Raw genomic sequence first — 20390 nt, 5'->3', positions numbered from 1 at the left:
GTAATTTGAGTGTAAATAACTGATCTTAAGACTATCAGAATTATTTATATAAAAGTTTTTTCTAAAGGTCACTATCCAAAAGTTTAACAACAAATAGTACAAATATTTGAACAGATATTAATTAGGAAGTTTGTGAATTTTTGGTTTGTCTACCTCTCATGGATTTTCCAAACTTAAGTTATAATATATTATAATTCAGCAGTAGGTGCTTATTGTACTTAATTTGGGACCAATGTATTTGAGTCTATAATTGAAATCAATAAAGCGAAAGGTCTAAGAATAAAAAAGATATTATATACTTAGTTAGGTAGATATTTTAAATGTATGTGGTCATTTATTGTGCATATTACAGTCATATGTTAATAAGTAGTAAAAAAAAAATTATATTTTATAAAAAATACGCAATTTAGTTTAGAAAAAGGACGAAAATTTTGATGCGTTTTTTATTTTTTAGGGAAGGAAACTAAAAATTGGTTTTTATAAGGTGATACTTGATGGTTATTTTGATATTCATCCACATAAAAATATTGATCATTACTGTTTAAACATTTTATTAAAAAGTTTAGATTGATTAAAGTAATGAAAACAGTCCACTTGTACTATGAAATATAAATAAATTAGAAAAAAGAATGATTATTTTTTTAAGTGATAACCCACAAATTTAAAAAATGACATTTTAAATATTTGGAAAAGGACAAAATTATGAATCAAATAATATGTGTGGTATGATTAAATGCAAATCATATTTACAACAGTTTATGAAAAGAACTCCATTTTATTGTGACTATCAACCTTAACATTATACTGAAAAAAAAGTATTTACATAAAACCGAGTGTTACAAACTACGATTCTTCATTTTTGTATTTGCCTCTCCAAGATTTGGGCAATGGCACAACTGCTGGACAAGGAACTTGTCCAAAAATTTCACACATACAATGTTTTTCACACATATATCCAAAATTGGCAATATTATCTTTTTTTTCTTTAGCCCTGGCTTCCATGTCAAGTGTTTCTTTTGGTTTTCCAAGAACTTGTAAAACATGGTCATGAATTCGATCTTTGTCACGATTATCAACATCAATCAATACATCTTTACCATCGCTCATGAAACATCTAAATGAACATTTACATTCATAATAAATATTAATAACTTAATGGGTTTCGTTCAACTGTTATTATGTATGAAAATATGCTCAAGTACCTTATGAATGGTGTTGGTGTCATGTTCTTAAGAGTCATCACTTGAACATCAGGATTTTTAAATTGAATTTGAGGGAGGTGCCAAAATACAAAATCTCGGGTGCCACGATGATTTTCACCCAGTGTGTTGTAGTGAATGGATACAATTTTAATTCGGTCTTTGAATACTATCTTACCAGCTTCCAAATATTGTATAGTCCTCCGTATAGGAGCAGCGCCTTTCATGAACGGCATGGTTTAGATGTATAATATTACCTACTAGACGACTTAAAAACAATAATAATCATTTAATTTGTTAACACTTATTTAACAGTACTTTTGCTAATAGTTATTTGCTCAAAATTTAAATGTTTAATGCTTATTGCTTATACAGACATGCTGTTCATTTTTCATTTGATTGTAAAGTAAATCACTATCAAATAAATTATGATTAAAACCATGAACTAAGATATCTTAGTTCATGATTAAAACAAAAGATAAGGTTATCACTGGTCTGTATTTGTATAATATTATACGTGTTAGTTACCGTGGTAGCATTGCTACAAAAGTCAGTATGGTATTGACATATTGTTCTATGGTTCTATAATGGTACTGATGTACAGGCAAACTGTAGTAAACTAATGATGTTAAATAAGTTAAATTATAATATTATGATTGCAACAAATGGAATTCAAATTTTATTTGAATAATTATTTTATTTATTAGTCTATGTTTTTTTTTACAATTACGTTTTACGGTTTTTTTTATGTTTCATCTTTCGTGACAAAGTGTTTTTTGTATGTTTTACGTTTATATATGTTACCTATGTATTTTTTGAAGCAATCTTTCTACTTATTACGAAAGGAAATAACTTAGAATAACAATTATGGTAGGTATGAGTTTCTATTTTAATAATATACGTCATATTAATATGTTACCTATTGATAATGATAAGTACCTATGCATTGAACACTATAAGTATCTATACGGCTATACGGCTATACGGCTATACCTATAAATGTTATATTATATTATTCAATTATTGTATATATTTTGTATGTAAGTAGGTATATAACTTATAGTTACTAGTTTACTATCTATTAAAAAATATTAGGACATTAGATGGCTGTATTCATTTAATGTTGTTTATATCGTGGTTTGGCTTGCCTAATAATCATCTAATTATAAGCTTGGACATTTTTGTTAAGATATACCTATGCATGCCTAACATTATTTTTGTTGTGTGAATTACATATTAAATACTACTAACTAATAACAAATATCGTTCAATTTTATCTATGAGAAATAAAATATTTAATTAGCAGGGGCGTATATTAGGAACGGATGCGGGGTCGGATCCACCCTTTTAGAAAATTTTTTAAAATTGAATAAAATAGTGTTCCAAGTTCCTTGCGTAAAAAAAAATCGTGTGAGTTACAATAGTAAGCGGATAGTAACTCGGATGAAGAGAAACTTCTTTACAGAGGGTATGAAAAAAAAGGTTCGCTACCGTCAAATATTAAGTTTGTAATGGAATAAATTATAAAAAAATAAAATTTTCAATCATAATTAATTAATTATTATTATTGAAACAATAAAAAGATAAAAAATTGATATTATTTATTAATATAGAAACCTAAAGATCGGTTTCCACCTGGTACATACGTTCGCTTAAATCCTTTGCTGTGATTGGTTGATTAGGTTAGGTTACCACGCGATTAACCACGTTACCGTGTTGTTGGACATAGCTGAACATTTTTCTTGTACACGACATACGCGTAGAGTGGAAACCTGCTTTTAGAGTCCAAACAGATGACTGAATTTTTCCGACCGTTGTCCGGTTTTTTATGTATAGTTAGATTATTGTGGTAAATTGACAGTGACGTTTTTCGTTGGCTCTGAAATATTTAGTGTGCTTGGAGGAACACGGCGACCGGCCAGAAAAATCAGATCGTCTGATTGGGCCCTATATTTAAGAAATAACTAATAGATGTAAATAATATGAAATATTGGAACAATACAGGTTAGTTTCTAAGTGATTTTTGTGAAATTCTTTATTCCAGAATAAATGTGCATTTTTGCATGCTCAATAAAAATTCGATTAAATATTCTTTGGAAGTTATGTTCTAAATATTTCAAAACTTCAACATCTTGTTTTTAAGTTTGCAGTACCAAAAAATAACATTATTGATATTTTTCTGTTTTTGTAAATGCGAGTTTCTTCATCCTTGACATTTTTGGTGAAATCAGATATTACTTATTGTAAGTACTTAATTTTATTTTTAATGATGATTAAAATGTAATTTATTTCAAAAAATATTTTTAAAATATAGGTTTTGGGGATGAAAATTCATGTATATTTACGTAGTACTTCAATAGATATGTTAAAAACTAAATTATATAATCATAGAAAATCGTAATATTCGAAATATTGGACAACTCAAAACAGGATTTCAATTCTACCCACGAGTTTTTCGTTATGATCTGACACAACATTTTTTTTTGTACCAACTTTCCGGTATTATGGTTCAGCGGCAAAAATATTAAATTATGAATAGTTATAAAATATAAGATTTTACACCCTTTCTAAAAATTGCAAAATATTGTTACGACTTAGGCTGTCTCTGAATTGTCAGAATAACGAGTTCTTTCAGCGGATACTTTCTATGTATATATTAACATCTCTTACCATAAGAGTGGTGACTACTGGCTATATTACTTTGTTAAGTGGATATCAAATTGCTATTCGAGTGGCCTGCCTTTTGATGGTCCCGAAGTATCTCTATAGTACCAACGTGAGGCAGGCCACTAAAAAGGTTTAAATGGACCATATTAAGATAATATTATGAATGAGTGTTAAGCTCCGGTTTCTATATAATATTGTGCGTTTGTTCTGCAAATGGTCTAACTATTATTGATATAAGTAATTATTGTTTTGTTCTTTGGTCAAAAAACTTGAAAATTCAACACAAGGCTTCTTGTAACTTTTACACCAGTTACAAAAATGTCGAAGTATATCTGTACAATAAAGATACAATTTCCACTTTCCATTAGCCGAATAACATAATTGTATTTCAGAGTGTTGATGCGTTAATAAAAAATAGTATAATACCTATCAAATAAAAACCAATTTAATAACATAACAAAAATGTTTATTGTGTAAATCTACATAATATAGCCAATGTCCTTTGTGCTTGGCTAAGCGTGGACATCCGACGTCAGCACAGTACACGAAGTACGTGTGGAAAACCTGCACGAACAGGTGGAACACAACTAATGTCCATCCGGTTCCTTAAATTCGGAGCGATCTCAGGACGAACGCGTACAGTGGCGGACGTAAAATGACATCGAATGGATTGTACGGCACAACAGGCGTCCATCTATATATAAAAGTGGAGTGGCGTACGACCCAAGTGCGATAGTGAGAGGGTAGTGTATCAAACTCAGCGAATTTTCAAAGCCCGCAGTGACGTTTAAAAGGCGATGCCTCAAACATTCATTTTAAAACGTTGTAAGTTCTATACACTACGGTATATTTTAATAGCACCCCAACCAAACATTCTCCTGACGAATCTGTCCGTTCGACTCCACAGTGAGCTGTGATAGGACTGTAGACCGAGGTTACCATCGGGTCCGTTTCTGCATCTTATCGGTCGCTCTCGGGTTACCGTGTCTTCAAAACTAACTGTCTCACGTTGTCTGGCGGTTTTGTAGAGTCATTTTTTGATTCTGTACACCAAATATTGAACTACCATGTTCTTTATTGAACTTAACTGCAGCGCGTTGGCTTCGACCAGCCGAACCGGTGGCAAAGACGACGAGACGGATGACAGCATTTCGATTTCGCTAACTTTTGCGGTGGCATGTGTCATTTCTGCCGCTTTAGATGATGCGACGGACGGCAACCCTATATCTATAGTGCCTTGGCTGCAGAAGTTTACTCTGATGCTATATTAGACAACGATATAAATCGTTTAAGCAGTAGCAAACTCGCAAGATCACAGTCGTCCAACACTTTTTGGCGATTTTTCCGAAGATCGTCAAAACCTGGAGCATACATTCGGTCGCGGACTGGATCTTGACATCGGAAAAATTCTTTATTGCTGCGATGTTTGGTATTTTGATTTGATATAGGTTATATATAGGTACTGTCTATATATTATACGAAAAGTACCATTGTGTTGTAAATTATTATCGTAATGTTCGTTGTAACAAATAGGTTCTGAAAGCTGACCATAGAATATTTGTGACATAGTTATGAATCATATATATTTCAAACACTTACGCTGTTCTCATGGCAAAAATATCTTTATAGTTTTTGTAAATCAGGAATGTATCTAGATGTATTAATTTATATACGATATAGTTATTTATTACAATTTTATTTCTATTTTTAGTTTTATTATTCAAGTACAAAACTTAAAGTTAGGAAATGTTTTGAATCTTTTAGACTAAGTATTTGTTGTAGTAGGTAGGTAGTTTGTGTTATTTACATTAAATATACTATTAGGCATTTGTTGACGTTGAAAAGAATACTTAAAATCATAAACGCCATGTATGAACAAAAATTGTGTAGCAAAAGTAAAATATAAAAATACTCTTTAGTAAAATTATGTTAAGCTAGGCTATAAACTCGAAATCCTATTATTGTGGTCCAACGATTCTAGAGCAATCGATGACACATGTGATACAGTTGTCCCAAATCCACGGTCTTCTTGATTTTTTCCTGAAATTTAAGTGTGTAAAGTTTAAAAATAAATAACATCAAATAGGTATTTACTAAGTGACTAATAAGTGTCTACTAATGAGTTATGTTACGTATTATGGTACTTATAGTGTAGGTATATTGTATATGATACTTATAATGTATATTGTATATGATACTTATAATGTATATTGTATATGATACTTATAATGTATATTGTATATGATACTTATAATTTATATCGTATGACATGATAATTATAGTTTAAAATATATAATATTTTATATGAGAAATATGTATTTCATTTATATTATTATCTATTTCACACCAGTATATAGTGTACTACCTACTCAATGAATTACTAATTCAAAAATATTTAAACAAGAGATTACTAATTAGGATAAAGTTTATAGACATAATTTCTAAGAATTGTGAATTTAGGATGCTTTATTCTATTACCTATATAAAAGGAAAATAATTTAGACAAAACAATACTAATTAAAGAAATGTTAAAAAAAATATTTTATTTTTTGTCAAATGCCCATTAAAATAATTTTTCAGAAGACATAATTGAATTATAAATTATAATCCAGCATAATGTACTTACGTAATATTATTCTTGTTATATTTCAAAATAGTATCTTAAATCAATGATTAACTAAATATTAATTATAAAAATGAGAAAATAATTTGAATTAAATTTCTTATGTATGAATAATATTTTTTCATTCGTTTATTTAATGAAAATTTACAATCCATACAAGTGAGTATAATAATTAAATTTGTGGAATACAATATAGGTGTTGAGAATAGATAACATTGAATAGGTATTTCACATTATAAATGCCTGAACATAAGTTGAATAATATTATAAATTAAAATATAAATTAAAACTGATTTTTTCCTAATTTGTAAAAACAATAAAGGAACCTACTTCGTACTAATGTATTAGGAATATAATATATAAATAAATTAATAGTTATAAATCAATTAATAATTATCATTATAACATAACTTGTCAGTACATTTACTATTTATGCGCATACCTATACCGTTTGGGCAAGGGTTTATTGCACCGAAAATACCATTTGGATGACTAAGTATGAATAGGTTTATAAGTAAATAAATTTATATTATATACTGTATAGTAATGTGCACTGTCAATAGATAAAATAAAAATAATAAAATAATCAGATTCTATATACATAATTAATAATGGACTCTAACTTTTTAAGATATTAGTACATGTTTTATAGTGGTAAAGTATAGTCAACAATAAATTAAATTAAATTACATGTGCATCAAAGTCTATAGGTATTGCTCACACAGAAAAAATAATTTAATTCACTCGAACGGTATAAAATATGTGTCACCAAAAATTCTAGTAAAATCTGATCAAAATTATAACACTCACCTAAACGACCACCATCTAATGTAAACATTCATGATAATTTAATTGTATGTAATACCACAAATTAAAAAAAACATTAAACACGGAGAAATAATATCTTGATTTAATAACAAATGTGTTTAATGTATTCTCACAATTCTCATGCAAGCCCGGATTAAGAAAAATTTTCCATAACTTTAATCTTGTATAAAAAAAAATACTAAACCAGTATTATAGGTACACTATACAGTATACATACATAAAATTTAATCACTTTTTTTCGTTTTGAAAATTCTCTTTTTATACTATCATGATTTATTGCTGTATACTATATTTCTTGGAGAACAAATATCATCAATATTTTCACAAGCGCAGTCTTTACTACTTCCCGGTTCTAAATTCATTGTAATTTTTCCGAGCTTTGAAGGAGTTTTTCCGGAAAATAATGATGATTATAATTATAATTTATAATTATTTGAAAACATAACAGATCAATTTATTTGTATGAATTTGTTTTTATTTTTTCGATTATTGAAAGTTTAAAATAATTATTGAAAATCCAAAAAAAAAAAATAATAATTATAATACCTAACATCAATACAAAAACACAAGAAACAAAATATAACAATGGAGCTGGTATAATATTAATACTATTTTTTTAGAACTATTTTCTAATAAATCAATTTAATGTTGGTTCTTAAATGATACTAAAAAGAAAATATACCTATTGCAGAATTTGAAGCTCAAAAAAAAAAAATCCAATTTCCCCTTAACCCGGGCTTATTGTTCGCATGCCAGTTGATGATGTCAAGTTACCGTGTGGCTGTAGACGTTTCGATATGGATCTCAAAACAGGTACTCGTTTTGTAGCTTTTTCACAACATCCAACACTTAGAACTGATTTAAATGCTTTTCTATACTGTTTATTCATTATGACGTATATAATTGGATTGAAACATGCTGACGCGTAAACCATAATATACGCAATCAAGAGAAGAGCTAAATTAAATAAAAACATATGTTAGGTTTTATTATGGTTATGCATATAAATAAATAATAATATTATAATAGATGCAGACATGCAGTTTAATTTATATTTTGATTAATTTTTAATATTAAAGTAATAATTTTTAATATAATAAAATATCCATATTATAATGGACAGACTTCGTTCAGAATCGTTATGGTAGGTTAGGTTTGAAATCTTAGTTACTACTTGATCTAGTTTAAACGACCAATTTTTTTAAACTAAATTGTTGATTATGTGAAATTCATGTCACCGGATACTGTTATGCAATCACTTTAGAGTAAAAGGTTTAAGAATAAAATTATTTCATTGTGTTTAACAAAATATCTTTTTATAGCTGTAACTTGTGTAGGCTATTTTTTGTGTAATGGTGTTTCATACTTTATAGTAATTTAGGTAGGTACATTGTGCATTTATATTATGTACAACTTAGGTACCGACTATTTAATATTTATACAAGTGTATTAAAAAAACACTGTATAAAATAATAATATTACAAAAGTTTAATTTAACTTTATTAATTCTGTTCATGTTATATTGTTGCATTAAACCTATAAGTTGCATAATTGTGTGGATAAGTAGTTTCTAAACATCCATCTATTGAAATATTTTATCAAAATTGTATGTTTAAAACTTATAAGATAACTATAATACTATATAGGTTATATTATATTATACACACGGATTTCACAGATTTATATTTACATTCGTAAAATAATTAAAAAATATATTCGTTTTTTATTGTGGGACAGGATATAAATAAAGTGTACAATAAATACAATTTTGTATAGTTCTAATTATAAAATTGCATTAGAGACTAGAAAATCCAAGTAAATACATGAAATGATTTTGTAATCAAATTTATATTATACGTAGGTATTTTGTTCTTAACTATTTACCTGGGTATTGGACATCTGGATCTGATGTTTTTGTGATAGTAATTGGCAAATAGCAAAGTACAAAAGATAAAAATATAGCTAACACCATTTTAGTAATCCTCCATTCACTAAGTTTTCTTTTTATAGATTGCATATTTGTTACTGTTGGATCACTTTGGGTGGATAGTTGATGTCTTCGCATTCGTTGTTCTGACCTGTTAATAGATATTACCTAATTCAATTTCTTTATTATTATTATTATAAATTTAATACTAGGTATGTACATCCACAAAAAAAATACATTATCTTCTATTATTATATTGTACAAGGTTATGGAATATTGTAGTATTATGTAAAATTAACTTCACAATAATAATATTGTTATCCTACTAAACTGATTGAAATAATTATTTTTTTGAAATTTTGTTTCACTACTAAGAACATTTTTACTAAAAATCTTTATATTAAATGAAAAAAATATTTTCAAACGTTTTTCGGATGTTTTAATTTAAATATTTTATATTAGTACCTACTCAGTTTAATTATATTTAGTATTTTAGATTTTGAACAAACGAATCGTTTGCATCTTTGATTTGAAAATGTTGTAGACGAATTTATTTATTTTTTTATTTGGATACGAGTCTATCGTTTGGAATAAAAATATAACTCCAAAAGTTTCACTCTTAATCGATTGTAAATTTAATTAATCAATATGCCTACTCAGTATTTGAAAAAGAGTTTTTGGAATTTAAAAGTACCAACTTTTTAAAAAACAACGAGACTTAATATTTTAACAGATAAATAATCTAAATGACGATAATATAATAGACATGTGAATATGTGATTAGTTCAGTTTTTAACATTTTTAAACTAAATAAAACATTTGTATAATTTTGATGATATATGTACTTCGTTCCTGTTTAAAAAATCTTGTTGGTTTATAATTACTACCGTAAAGACTAGGAAATGTTATATAATAATTTTATTTTTCTTCGCGTATGATATTTTTTGACTACCTACGTACTTATATATTATTATTTTTAACTATTTAATTAAAATCAAAAAAAATATTTTGCAGTCTACAGACACATTTTAGGTAGGATCAATATCGTTTCAATCTTTAATTTCTAATAGAAATATAGAAATTCGTGTTCAAGCAAAATTTATTTTACGGGAATTTAATACTTAAAAACAGTTGAAACTAATTTCTTCTCAGAACTTTGTTTTGATTTATTGAATAAAATAAAATATATTTGAATTTACTTACTTATGAACAACCCAAAATATACTAGTATAACAGCAAACAATTACAATACACGGTATGATGAACCCAGTGATGAAAAGTGCAAATTTAGAAGATCGACCAGATTCATCAGATACTATAGAACATGAACCCAACTTTGGATCATTTTCAAATTTACCTTAAAAAATATAATTATAAAATATTACAATTTAGGTATGCGATTTATAATATTATTAAATACATACCCCATTTACCTAAAAGGGTAGGTACCAGCATGCCAAACGAAATAATTATACAAAGTATTATCATGGAAGTTATCCATATTGGACGATATACTATACTATATAAGCTTGAATGAACGATCATTATATACCTAAATTAAATATTTTTTTATTGAATGAATACTAAGCAACAAGTGTAATAACTAAAATTTAGTTTAGAACTTTACTGATTGATTATTTTAAGCACTCACTATCTCAAACCATATTTACTTTTATAAAAATATTTTTTTTACATAATTATTGAAGTTATTAAAAAACAACATATACGAAGAAAAAATATTTTCATTTGTTCTGCATTATACATTATTCTAAATTTTTTAAGTTTTATTTTTTCAAATGATAACATACATTTTTAATCTCATATTTTGTACATACTATTTTTCTGAGGTCTTATACATATTTCAAGATTCGACGAGTAGAGTGGAATGACACAGGAGTACATTCCACTACTCCTCTCAAACAACTTTAAATACTTATAACTGAATATTTAACTTGGGTATAAAAGTATTGTTTGTTTTTATTTGAAAAATATAAATAATACTTTCATAAATGTTAATATGTTTTGAGATAATGGGTATAGCTTTAAAAGAATCATCCAGTATATTGTAGTATATATTGTTAGGTGCAAATTAAATCTCAGTTATCAAAAATAAAATATTATTCGAAATTCTTAATATTGCTTTTAAATTCATATAATATGATCTATATTAATTATTAAAATAATTTACTGTAAAAATTTACATTTGTCTCTACATATGATCTCGATCAATTAATATTCCTTGTTATTAACAATGGCTATAATTGTCTGTTTCTAGCACGTTTATTAATATATTTCCGCATTGCTTTTATAGTTCATTATTGTTACAAAATTTGTATATCATGTATTATACTGTCAATCTTAGATTACATTAGTGATTCTGTATTTATCTGTATTGTCTACCCACGGCTCCTGGAGTTTTCGATGTGAGCAACCTTTTGTCACGTTGTATTTTATTATAGTTATTATCACCAGTCCCTTGGCGATCATATAACATTCCCGCACCCTACATTTTGTCATCGGCCCGTATCATTATCCAGAATATTATTTCTTATTAACTTTTTCATCTGGGTCACAACTAACCTAACCTACAATATTCCAATTTTCAAGCACGTGATCTAACGTTTCTCACCTAGAATATTGACCATTTAGTTTATTTATATTATTATAAATTGAAATAATTCTAATGATTATATTATGTTAACTATATAATATACTAATTAATTTTCATTTTTGGTAAATAAAAACCATTGGTAGTAAAAAAAAAATGTTAAAAATAGTTCTATTATTCTGTTATTTAATCATTTAGTAATAACACAATATTATAATATAATTTTTTTTCTTTACTGACTAATAATTATTAATTATAATTAAAATTATGATCAGTAATGTTAAAAATATTACATTAATATTACCTATAAGTAAATTTTATAAACTAATAGGGATGGTAGTTGACTTACAAAAATTAGTTTGTGATATCAATAAATAGTTTGTTAATCGTATGTTCAAAGTCTTGCCAATTTAACCTATCTTTTTTTGTATTATTTTACCTATATATTTTGTTGGGTGATATAATTTACTGCATATTTGGTTAGGTAAGCATTTCAGCATTTGCATACATAATGAATTATATATTTGGAAATCTGTAATGTACCTTTTAATTAGAATTTTAGATATTTAAACAAATAATAAAATATTTTATTACATATTTATGATTTTTAAAAATATAAAATTGTTTGCATTAGTTTATATTGTAAATATTTTTCAGAAAATAGTCTTAAATATATAACAATTTATTCAAATTAAAATAATAAAGATTTAGGTGTTAATATTAAATATTATACTAATTGACTTACCTATTTATGGTTATCATAGTAATAAAGAGCAGTGATATACCAATATTTCCATATTGGAAAAATGGTACTATTGAACATAGTACTGGGTATTGTATCCAATTAATATTTAAGAATCTTGAAGCATTGAATGGCAATACGGCAATGCAGAATAACAAATCAGCCGCACCTAGACTGTAGAAATTAATAAAGCGACTCATTTATTAAAGTTGTTTAGTCAACAATGATTTTTATAATAAGTCAACCTTAAGAGATTAAACAGTACTATTTATATTTTATAACTAAAGAATAATGTTGTAATAATAAAATGAAAATATTTACCTACTCATAAATTAATTAATGCGTAAAATATGAAATAGAGTACAAAATATTATGAAAAAAGAGTATAACATGAATAAATTCGGAATTCGGTTTTTCAAATTAAATAAGTTATAACTTTTAACTTAATATGAGCATACAATTAAATATAAATAATGATTAATATTATATAGTTATTATATCATATGTTCAAGTTTAAAATATATATTGTAAATGTCCAAAGTTTTGACAAACTAATATTAAAAATTGTAATACATTTGAACAAGTGTTGATTATTGTTTATTGATAACTATACAAAATATAATAGATGTACGATATTAAACAATAAAATAAAAGCATTGAATATACTTATTCAATTTTTTTACATACCTCTAAAAAAATTCTCCAAAAACTATCATAGAACTCAATTTTTTGAATAAAATAAAATTGATATCTACATGACTATAATGTGGCATTGATGTTATGACGAACAAACATATCGATAATATAAGTTATTCTATTGTAGTATAGAATGATAGAAACTTAATATATTTAATATATTTACTTAAATTTTAATCTTAAAAGGTCTGAAGATATTAATAAATATATTTACAGAGTAGTGTTATAGTTGTATGAAAACAGGAGATATATAAATTAACATTATGATACTAGTTTAATGGCAAGCTGGTTCTAGATTTTAAATTATAACAGTGAACATTTTTTAATGATTCTTATTTTTATTTTAAGTCTTAGCACAAAAAAAACTTTTGTATTTATAATAAAAATATATTATATTTATTGTTCAATATTATCTATTTTATTTGAAAATGTCTGTTTGGTTTAGTGTTTCTTATGCTTTATCTACTTTATTTGAATGTTTCCTAATAAACTATTTAATTCTGAATTGTTCCTCAATGATTAAATTCATATAATATTATTAATCGATAGTTATTAATTTTCATACATTACCTGATGATAAATGCAGAAGCTACATTTCGAATCCGTGGACTTTTTAGTATCACTAATATAGTCAAACTATTACCTACAATTCCAATACACATAATAAGCAACGTTATGAACGCCGCTGCGTACCTAATTGTTTGGTTCTCTTTTAACCATCTAAAAAATATAATAATTGTATGCATGATGAATGATGATAGTAGTGAATAACTTCTAATAACTGTTTTACTTATTTACTTACGGTTCGAATCCCATTGATTGGTTTGAGCTTGACATTGTAATTAATTTTTATCACTTAATGAAGTACTGAATTAAAATGTATATGATTTTCATAAATTTGTAGCTAAAACAAAAATTAAGTGGTTATGTGCATATATTATGCATTTTTATTTACTATCTTCAATTTTTACTAGTCATAAAAAAATACAATAATAATTGTTATTAAAATAACCTTATACATTTTTAGTACAGTTTTTACTGTAAAAAATGACATGTGTTCGGTATAGACAGGTACTAAATGTAGGTAGATTTAGTCAAGGCATGTTAAATAAAAATCGACTTTTGCTTTTAATAATATGATATTTCGATGAAAACATAAACAATATCAAATGTATAGTCATAATCTTAAATGGCCAAGTCTCGTTTAGTGATATAATATGTTACATGTGCATCAATGCATCGTATTATATTTATCATGTGACAATTTATATCGTCTCGTCAATTTATCGTGGATAATTTTATCATCAATCTAATTTATGGGTTTTTACAAAAAAATATTGAGTAGGTATACCCTGTAATTATCATATAATAGTTACGATAAGCAATTCTCAGCCACGGAGACTCCTCGTTACGGCTATGTGTCAATTTATATGTTTTAAGACTATTTTATAATGTATTCATATTACTACATAAGTTGTTTACTTTTCTATTAGAAATACGGCATGTTAAACTTATTACTAGTAAACTTTTGCGTATATTATATTATTAGTTAGGTATTATAATACCTTAATGTTATTAATAATATGTGAATATGTCAATACTGACTTACCTTAGAATGGTATAAATCAAGATATAAATAGCTTAAAATAATTCTAAATATTTTGAAAATGTATTTTAAAGAAAACTAGAAAATAATGTACCTACTTTATGACAAAAAGTTTCCAGTTTCAAGTCTTAAATTTTTGAATTACAATAACATATCTAAAATCGTTGTTTTATGTTTGACTATCCAATTTTGTTAAAATTTGAACTTTTAACACTTAGAAGTACGATACCACTTAGTTACGATATTTATAACGTTTATAAGAATAATTATGTATCAAATTTTCAAGCTGTTTGACGGAGATACAAAGTTGTTATCAAAATAAATTTAAAACAACTAAATAAGGTGGACCATATGTCTATGAAGAGTAAAAAAAAGCTAAACTACATAGGAAATTAATAAAAATACAATTCATATGTTGAAAATTGCAAGTCCTTACGGTTATTTTTTTCTAAATTATAACGGAATAAAAACCAAATCGATGTCGTCAAAAACTGATGTCTTATAAAAATTTCAGTTTCTCACTGTTTTTTTTTAGTTTTTCTAAAATATTAAGAAAATTTAACGGATTCTTCAACTTTTGACTCCCTGTAACAACTAGGACAAACTTGAGACCACTATGGTCATTGAATAATTTGTGGTTTAATAGTTTTTATTTTTAATAAAATAATAAATTAAAATTGTATGAGTCACTAGGAAAGTTATCATGATGAATTTTATTACTATAAATTGTCACGCGATGAATTTTTATGGGACACCTTTTTTTTAAATTCATACAATGCTATCTTATTTGTCAATGTAGTCTGTACCTATCGGCAATCATTAATTTGCCATAAAAATACAAACCGTTAATTAATATTTTTATTTATTTTTCTTTCAGTTAAGATTAAGTATAATATAATGAACGTGAACCAATATTGATAATAGCATACAGGTATTTACTTTGGAACAACGAACCTATCTTTTAATTGTGAACCCAAACCTAAAATAATTTTAGACAGAATAAAACTCTTATAGTAATATTTAGTTTATGATAAAACTAGACTTTGGATACTAGTAAATACTGTGTGATAAACAATCTAATTCTTTCGCTATGAAATCACTATATATAGGAGAGTGGTGTATAGTATTAATTTTTTTTTTTATAAAAAAACTTTGCTGATCAGAGTTTCTTTTTTATTAGTTATGCATTCAAATAATTAATACTTACATTTATTTATTAAAGGCAAATTAATATATTAGAACCTAGAATTATACTAGTACCTACTATCCAATCTACATGTGTAGTGTATAATTTTCGTCACGATTTAAAATAACGAAACACCTACAATTTAAATAATAGTCGTACAATACACAACACTGAACAATATTTTTATTTAAAAATCAAAAGCTGATAGATGTGATTAAAAAAAATTATAATAAATAATCATTTTTTTTGTGATAAAATCTTTAGATTTACTGCTTGTGAAAAATGTCTTGTGTGTGGATATTATTTAGAACTAAACGAGGTATGTTTTAAATCTACATTTAAAAACTATATAAGTCTATACATAAATGCATTTATGTTGTATTGATTAATACAAACATTTACGTTTGGTTATTTTACATGCTAATACACACTGTATAATATAATGTTATAATTATATAATTATATTATTTTAACAAGTAAATTACTTACATGATTTAATATAGTTTGTAAAGTAATCCACATTTTTAATAATTTATGCATATTCACATTTGAATAAGAAAATGTTGACGAACTTTTGATAGACATTTTATAGACATTTAGGTACAAACGTTCAAACTGATATGTCCACATTACAGCTATGTGTAAACTTGGTCGACACCAGAAATTATCTTTAATAGCCATTTATTTCCATCATTTTTAATCGACATTTAAACATGCGGGCAATGTTCAGTTTTCAATAAGACTTTTAGGAGGGGTCTATACGTACAAAAAACCATTCTCCCCACATTGAACAGGTCACAGTTTTGGGTGCACCGTAGTTCACAGGGAAAGATGTGCCTACCAATAAATATTATATGTTCCTTATTATATTTTTAAGTAATTATTATCGCATGCTAAAAACGTTTTTTTTTTGAATAGTGGTTTTAGAATCTTTTCTCAATTTTTTAAACTTCTCCAAATTAAAGAAAGGTATTAAAAATCAGCGAATAACTGAAATTTGAATTTTGATAAATTATTTTACCACAATATCTGTATTAACATTATTTTTAACTTATTTATTACGTTGCAATATTGATTTATTATATTTCTCGTATTAGCATTTCTAAATAGTTAGGTATTTCATGTTTCATATTTTATATTTATTTTTATGATTATCATTGAACATTTGAGAAACTAAAATAATCATAATACATATAAACTATATAATATACTATTTTAGTAATAAATGACTATTTTTTATTAGCTTATAATTACGATTAAAACGATTATTGCAATATATAGGTACCTATAATTCATGAATATTTTAAATTTTAAGCTGTTGAGTTACTATTAATATAATTTTTAGAACCACTGTTTTTATTCTAGTCAATTATAAAGGTTCATCCATGAATAAAGTAGGTTATGATATAGGTTAGGGTGTCTCGTTAATTTGTTGATGGGCTCACTTATTTTAGACAGTGAGGAGTGGTGCAGAGGTGGCAAACTCAATGTGGGAAAAATATTATGTACAGGGATATAGCCACACACATATATAATATATATATATATATATATAAGTGTATGATTGCTTATATTTCTGGCGAATGACATCTAGAGGACATAAAATTGTTTTAATATTGTCGAGAAATAGTCTTAATTTGATGAAAGTAGATATTTGATGAAATATAATGACAATGATTAATAAATAATAAAGTTTCTAATAAAAAATTGTTTGTGTATTAATGTAAATTTATGTAGCAAAATGTGGCAAAAAAAAAAATCTAACTTCTTTCATTAACATACATACATAATATTCTTTCAAAAACTTATTTTTCGTATTTAAGGAATAACAAGAATATGTCGTAATGTAATAAATAGGAATACATTTTCCTCAAAGAGACGAACCTATTTCAGAAGATGTAACAAGACCACATACATATCACATGTAATTTCAATAATATAAACCTTAATGCATCAATTTAATGCATTTTCGAAATTTTAAAATTTAATGTGCTTCTTTAGAAACCCCAATAACCCCGGTAGTTGAGGCGTATTTTTAAATAGTAAAAAAAATTAATACATTTTAAAATTAAAATTAAAAATGATAATATTATATAATATTATGAAAAAAAATAATATACGCTCTTATGTTTTCAAAACACATATGTTACAATGTTATTTAATTATAGTATGATGAATTTTATTTCATAAAAATCTACTCGTATTGTGTTTTTAGTATGTATTTGCCCACCGTGTATAACGACGTAGGTACCAAAAAATAATAATAATAATAATAAATGATAATCATTTAATGTCAATAATTCATTATTAATGTTCATCGGTATAAGGTGCAATAATTCCACAAATGTATTTTAATTGGCTTCTACAAGAAAACCAAAGATAACCAATTTACAGTTGTTAGAAATAGAGTATTGATTTACTCAGTTTTATAGACATTTTTTTATAACATTTTTTTAAAAGTTAATTATTTCATTTTTAAAATGAATAATATATATTAAATTAATATAGGTACTATAGGTACCTTGATATATATATTCAATTTTTAAATCAATAAATCATCCAAGGTTCGAAGCGTGTCTTCAAACAAAAACATTCTTAATTGCAGGTTCTCACAAATGTTATTGATTTTACAATATATGATTTTTTCGGTTATTGTGTCTATCATCATCTTATTGTAAACCAACAGTAAAAATTATTATATTTTCAAACTTGGGGGTGGTTTTAGGGAAAACTGGAATTTTAAAGCAAAACCAGTTTTAATTAAAAAATTGTAGATCAAATGATTGAAGTTAAAAAGTATTTTGCAACTTTTTGTGCATGTCCCTTTGACATTTTTAAAACTTTTTTGGGTCTTATTTGATTTATTTATGATAACATTATTGTTTTTAGTAAAAAAGTATGAACATTTAAAAAAGGTTCCTCATCGGTTGCGCAATACCCTAAATTTTCTTAATTTTTGTGAGAAGTTCAGGATTTAATGGAAGTTCATCAAAATCACTAAAACTTGTGAAATATTTTGTAGTTCATAATTTAAAAAATGTTCCATTTTAACAACTAAGGTATAACAATTTAATACAAGGTACCTCATAAGTTAATCTTACAGACAACTTAAAATCTTAAAAATACAAATCCACTAATTTTTTTTATAGACATTTAAATATTTAAGTTAATTTTAGACGACATTGGGCCGATATTTAAAATTAAAATAATGAAAAAAAAACAATTTCGTTTTTTATTTTAATTAAATATAATTCATAGGTACATTTTCAAATGTTTAGGTTAACCTTAAGTTATTTATACCAAGAATCCATTCACACCGTTCTACGGTACATCAGTATTGACTTTTTTTAATAACAGCTAGCCGCTATGTAGTAATACATAATATATTACAAGTTGTAAATGTTGTAGTAATATATTAATAATTATTAATATATTTATAAGATATTCTTAGAAGTTTAGACTGACTGTAGTCTCCGCTAATGTTCGTATGCAATAATTTATCATTGAGTTCAAATTTAACACATTTATCAAAGTGACCTACTCAATGACGAGGTGCACCCGACAACTACTATATAGCAGAGTTACTTCCTGGATTTTTTCAAAATTATTGGACTCATCATTTGAAAATCTATTTAAACTGAAGTCAATTTATAAAGTGTTACCTTTCCGAGTGGCTGATTTGTTTTTATAACAAACAATAACTGGGCAAAATATGATTATTGTAAATATTAAATTTACTGATCGTTGGTATAAGGTATATGTACGATAAAAATAAAGATAAAACATTTTTTTTCTTAAACATTTATAATTTATATGTGATAGATGTAATAATAATTTATTGTTTTTGAACAAAAATTATTACACTAACCTTAGTTTGGGGTTTTCATAGTCGTTTTGTTCCGGCTTTAGTCTAATACTGTTATTTTCACACGGTTTATCCATTACAGAACCATAACATTGAATTTTACGTATGTTCAAACAACAAAAACTAAGCTATCACTTACGCAGTTAAGTCTAATAGGCAATAAACTGCGGTGATCCAACATTATTATACAGTTGATGCAACGTAAAATACAGCAGGGATTTCCCCTACCATTGTTACCATTCATAGTACACGTTGTCAACGGGCTACAATTTGTATGATACATAATATATTATAATTCACAATAATAGTGTTTATTTAAAAAATAAACCATGAACTATTGGGTTTTTAAACCACCCAATGGATCTCTTCGGTACCCAAAAAGAGGCTATCGGAGAAAAACAATCTCTATATGTTAATATTATTCGATTTAATATTGTACTACA

At 25.8% G+C, this 20390-nt stretch overlaps 2 protein-coding genes across 5 annotated transcripts; both read right to left on the bottom strand.

Annotated features, from left to right (window-relative positions):
• Positions 1–755: 755 nt before the first annotated feature.
• On the bottom strand, positions 756–1629 carry LOC111037561 (probable 28S ribosomal protein S25, mitochondrial). Its single transcript, XM_022320209.1, has 2 exons — positions 1203–1629; positions 756–1114 (listed from the first exon to the last, which is right to left on the bottom strand). Exons 1-2 carry the CDS (start codon positions 1433–1435, stop codon positions 844–846), a joined length of 504 nt encoding a protein of 167 aa, XP_022175901.1. The 5' UTR covers positions 1436–1629; the 3' UTR covers positions 756–843.
• Positions 1630–5543: 3914 nt separating this feature from the next.
• On the bottom strand, positions 5544–20130 carry LOC111037554 (G-protein coupled receptor moody). Of its 4 annotated transcripts, none has more exons than XM_022320196.1 (9): positions 19951–20130; positions 14093–14194; positions 13861–14010; positions 12598–12768; positions 10678–10796; positions 10448–10601; positions 9202–9395; positions 8092–8274; positions 5544–5906 (listed from the first exon to the last, which is right to left on the bottom strand). In XM_022320196.1, the coding sequence occupies exons 2-9, from the start codon at positions 14125–14127 to the stop codon at positions 5806–5808; spliced, it is 1107 nt and encodes a 368-aa protein (XP_022175888.1). In that variant the 5' UTR covers positions 14128–14194; positions 19951–20130; the 3' UTR covers positions 5544–5805. The 4 variants fall into 4 exon arrangements, with proteins under 4 accessions (XP_022175888.1, XP_022175886.1, XP_022175889.1 ...); XM_022320194.1 differs by having other exon boundaries at positions 10669–10796; positions 19951–20083; XM_022320197.1 differs by having other exon boundaries at positions 5800–5906; positions 8000–8274; positions 10669–10796; positions 19951–20083.
• Between the last annotated feature and the right edge of the window lie 260 nt (positions 20131–20390).

The sequence above is a fragment of the Myzus persicae genome, unplaced genomic scaffold (assembly GCF_001856785.1).
Source record: "Myzus persicae strain clone G006 unplaced genomic scaffold, MPER_G0061.0, whole genome shotgun sequence".
NCBI classification, from domain to species: Eukaryota; Metazoa; Arthropoda; class Insecta; order Hemiptera; family Aphididae; genus Myzus; species Myzus persicae.
This window is presented reverse-complemented; position numbering and strand designations above follow the sequence as displayed.

What these genes read in the sequence shown, in the direction of transcription:
- LOC111037554 (XM_022320194.1), bottom strand. Translation starts at nt 14,127, where the DNA reads ATGTCAAGCTCAAACCAATCAATGGGATTCGAACC. An exon ending in GCTTCTGCATTTATCATCAG is followed by an intron (nt 12,769 to 13,860) that starts GTAATGTATGAA and finishes TAATTTCTACAG; the next exon opens with TCTAGGTGCGGCTGATTTGT. An exon ending in TCCAGATGTCCAATACCCAG is followed by an intron (nt 8,275 to 9,201) that starts GTAAATAGTTAA and finishes TATTTAATTTAG; the next exon opens with CTCTTCTCTTGATTGCGTAT.
- LOC111037561 (XM_022320209.1), bottom strand. Translation starts at nt 1,435, where the DNA reads ATGCCGTTCATGAAAGGCGCTGCTCCTATACGGAGGACTATACAATAT. An exon ending in ACACCAACACCATTCATAAG is followed by an intron (nt 1,115 to 1,202) that starts GTACTTGAGCAT and finishes ATGTTCATTTAG; the next exon opens with ATGTTTCATGAGCGATGGTA.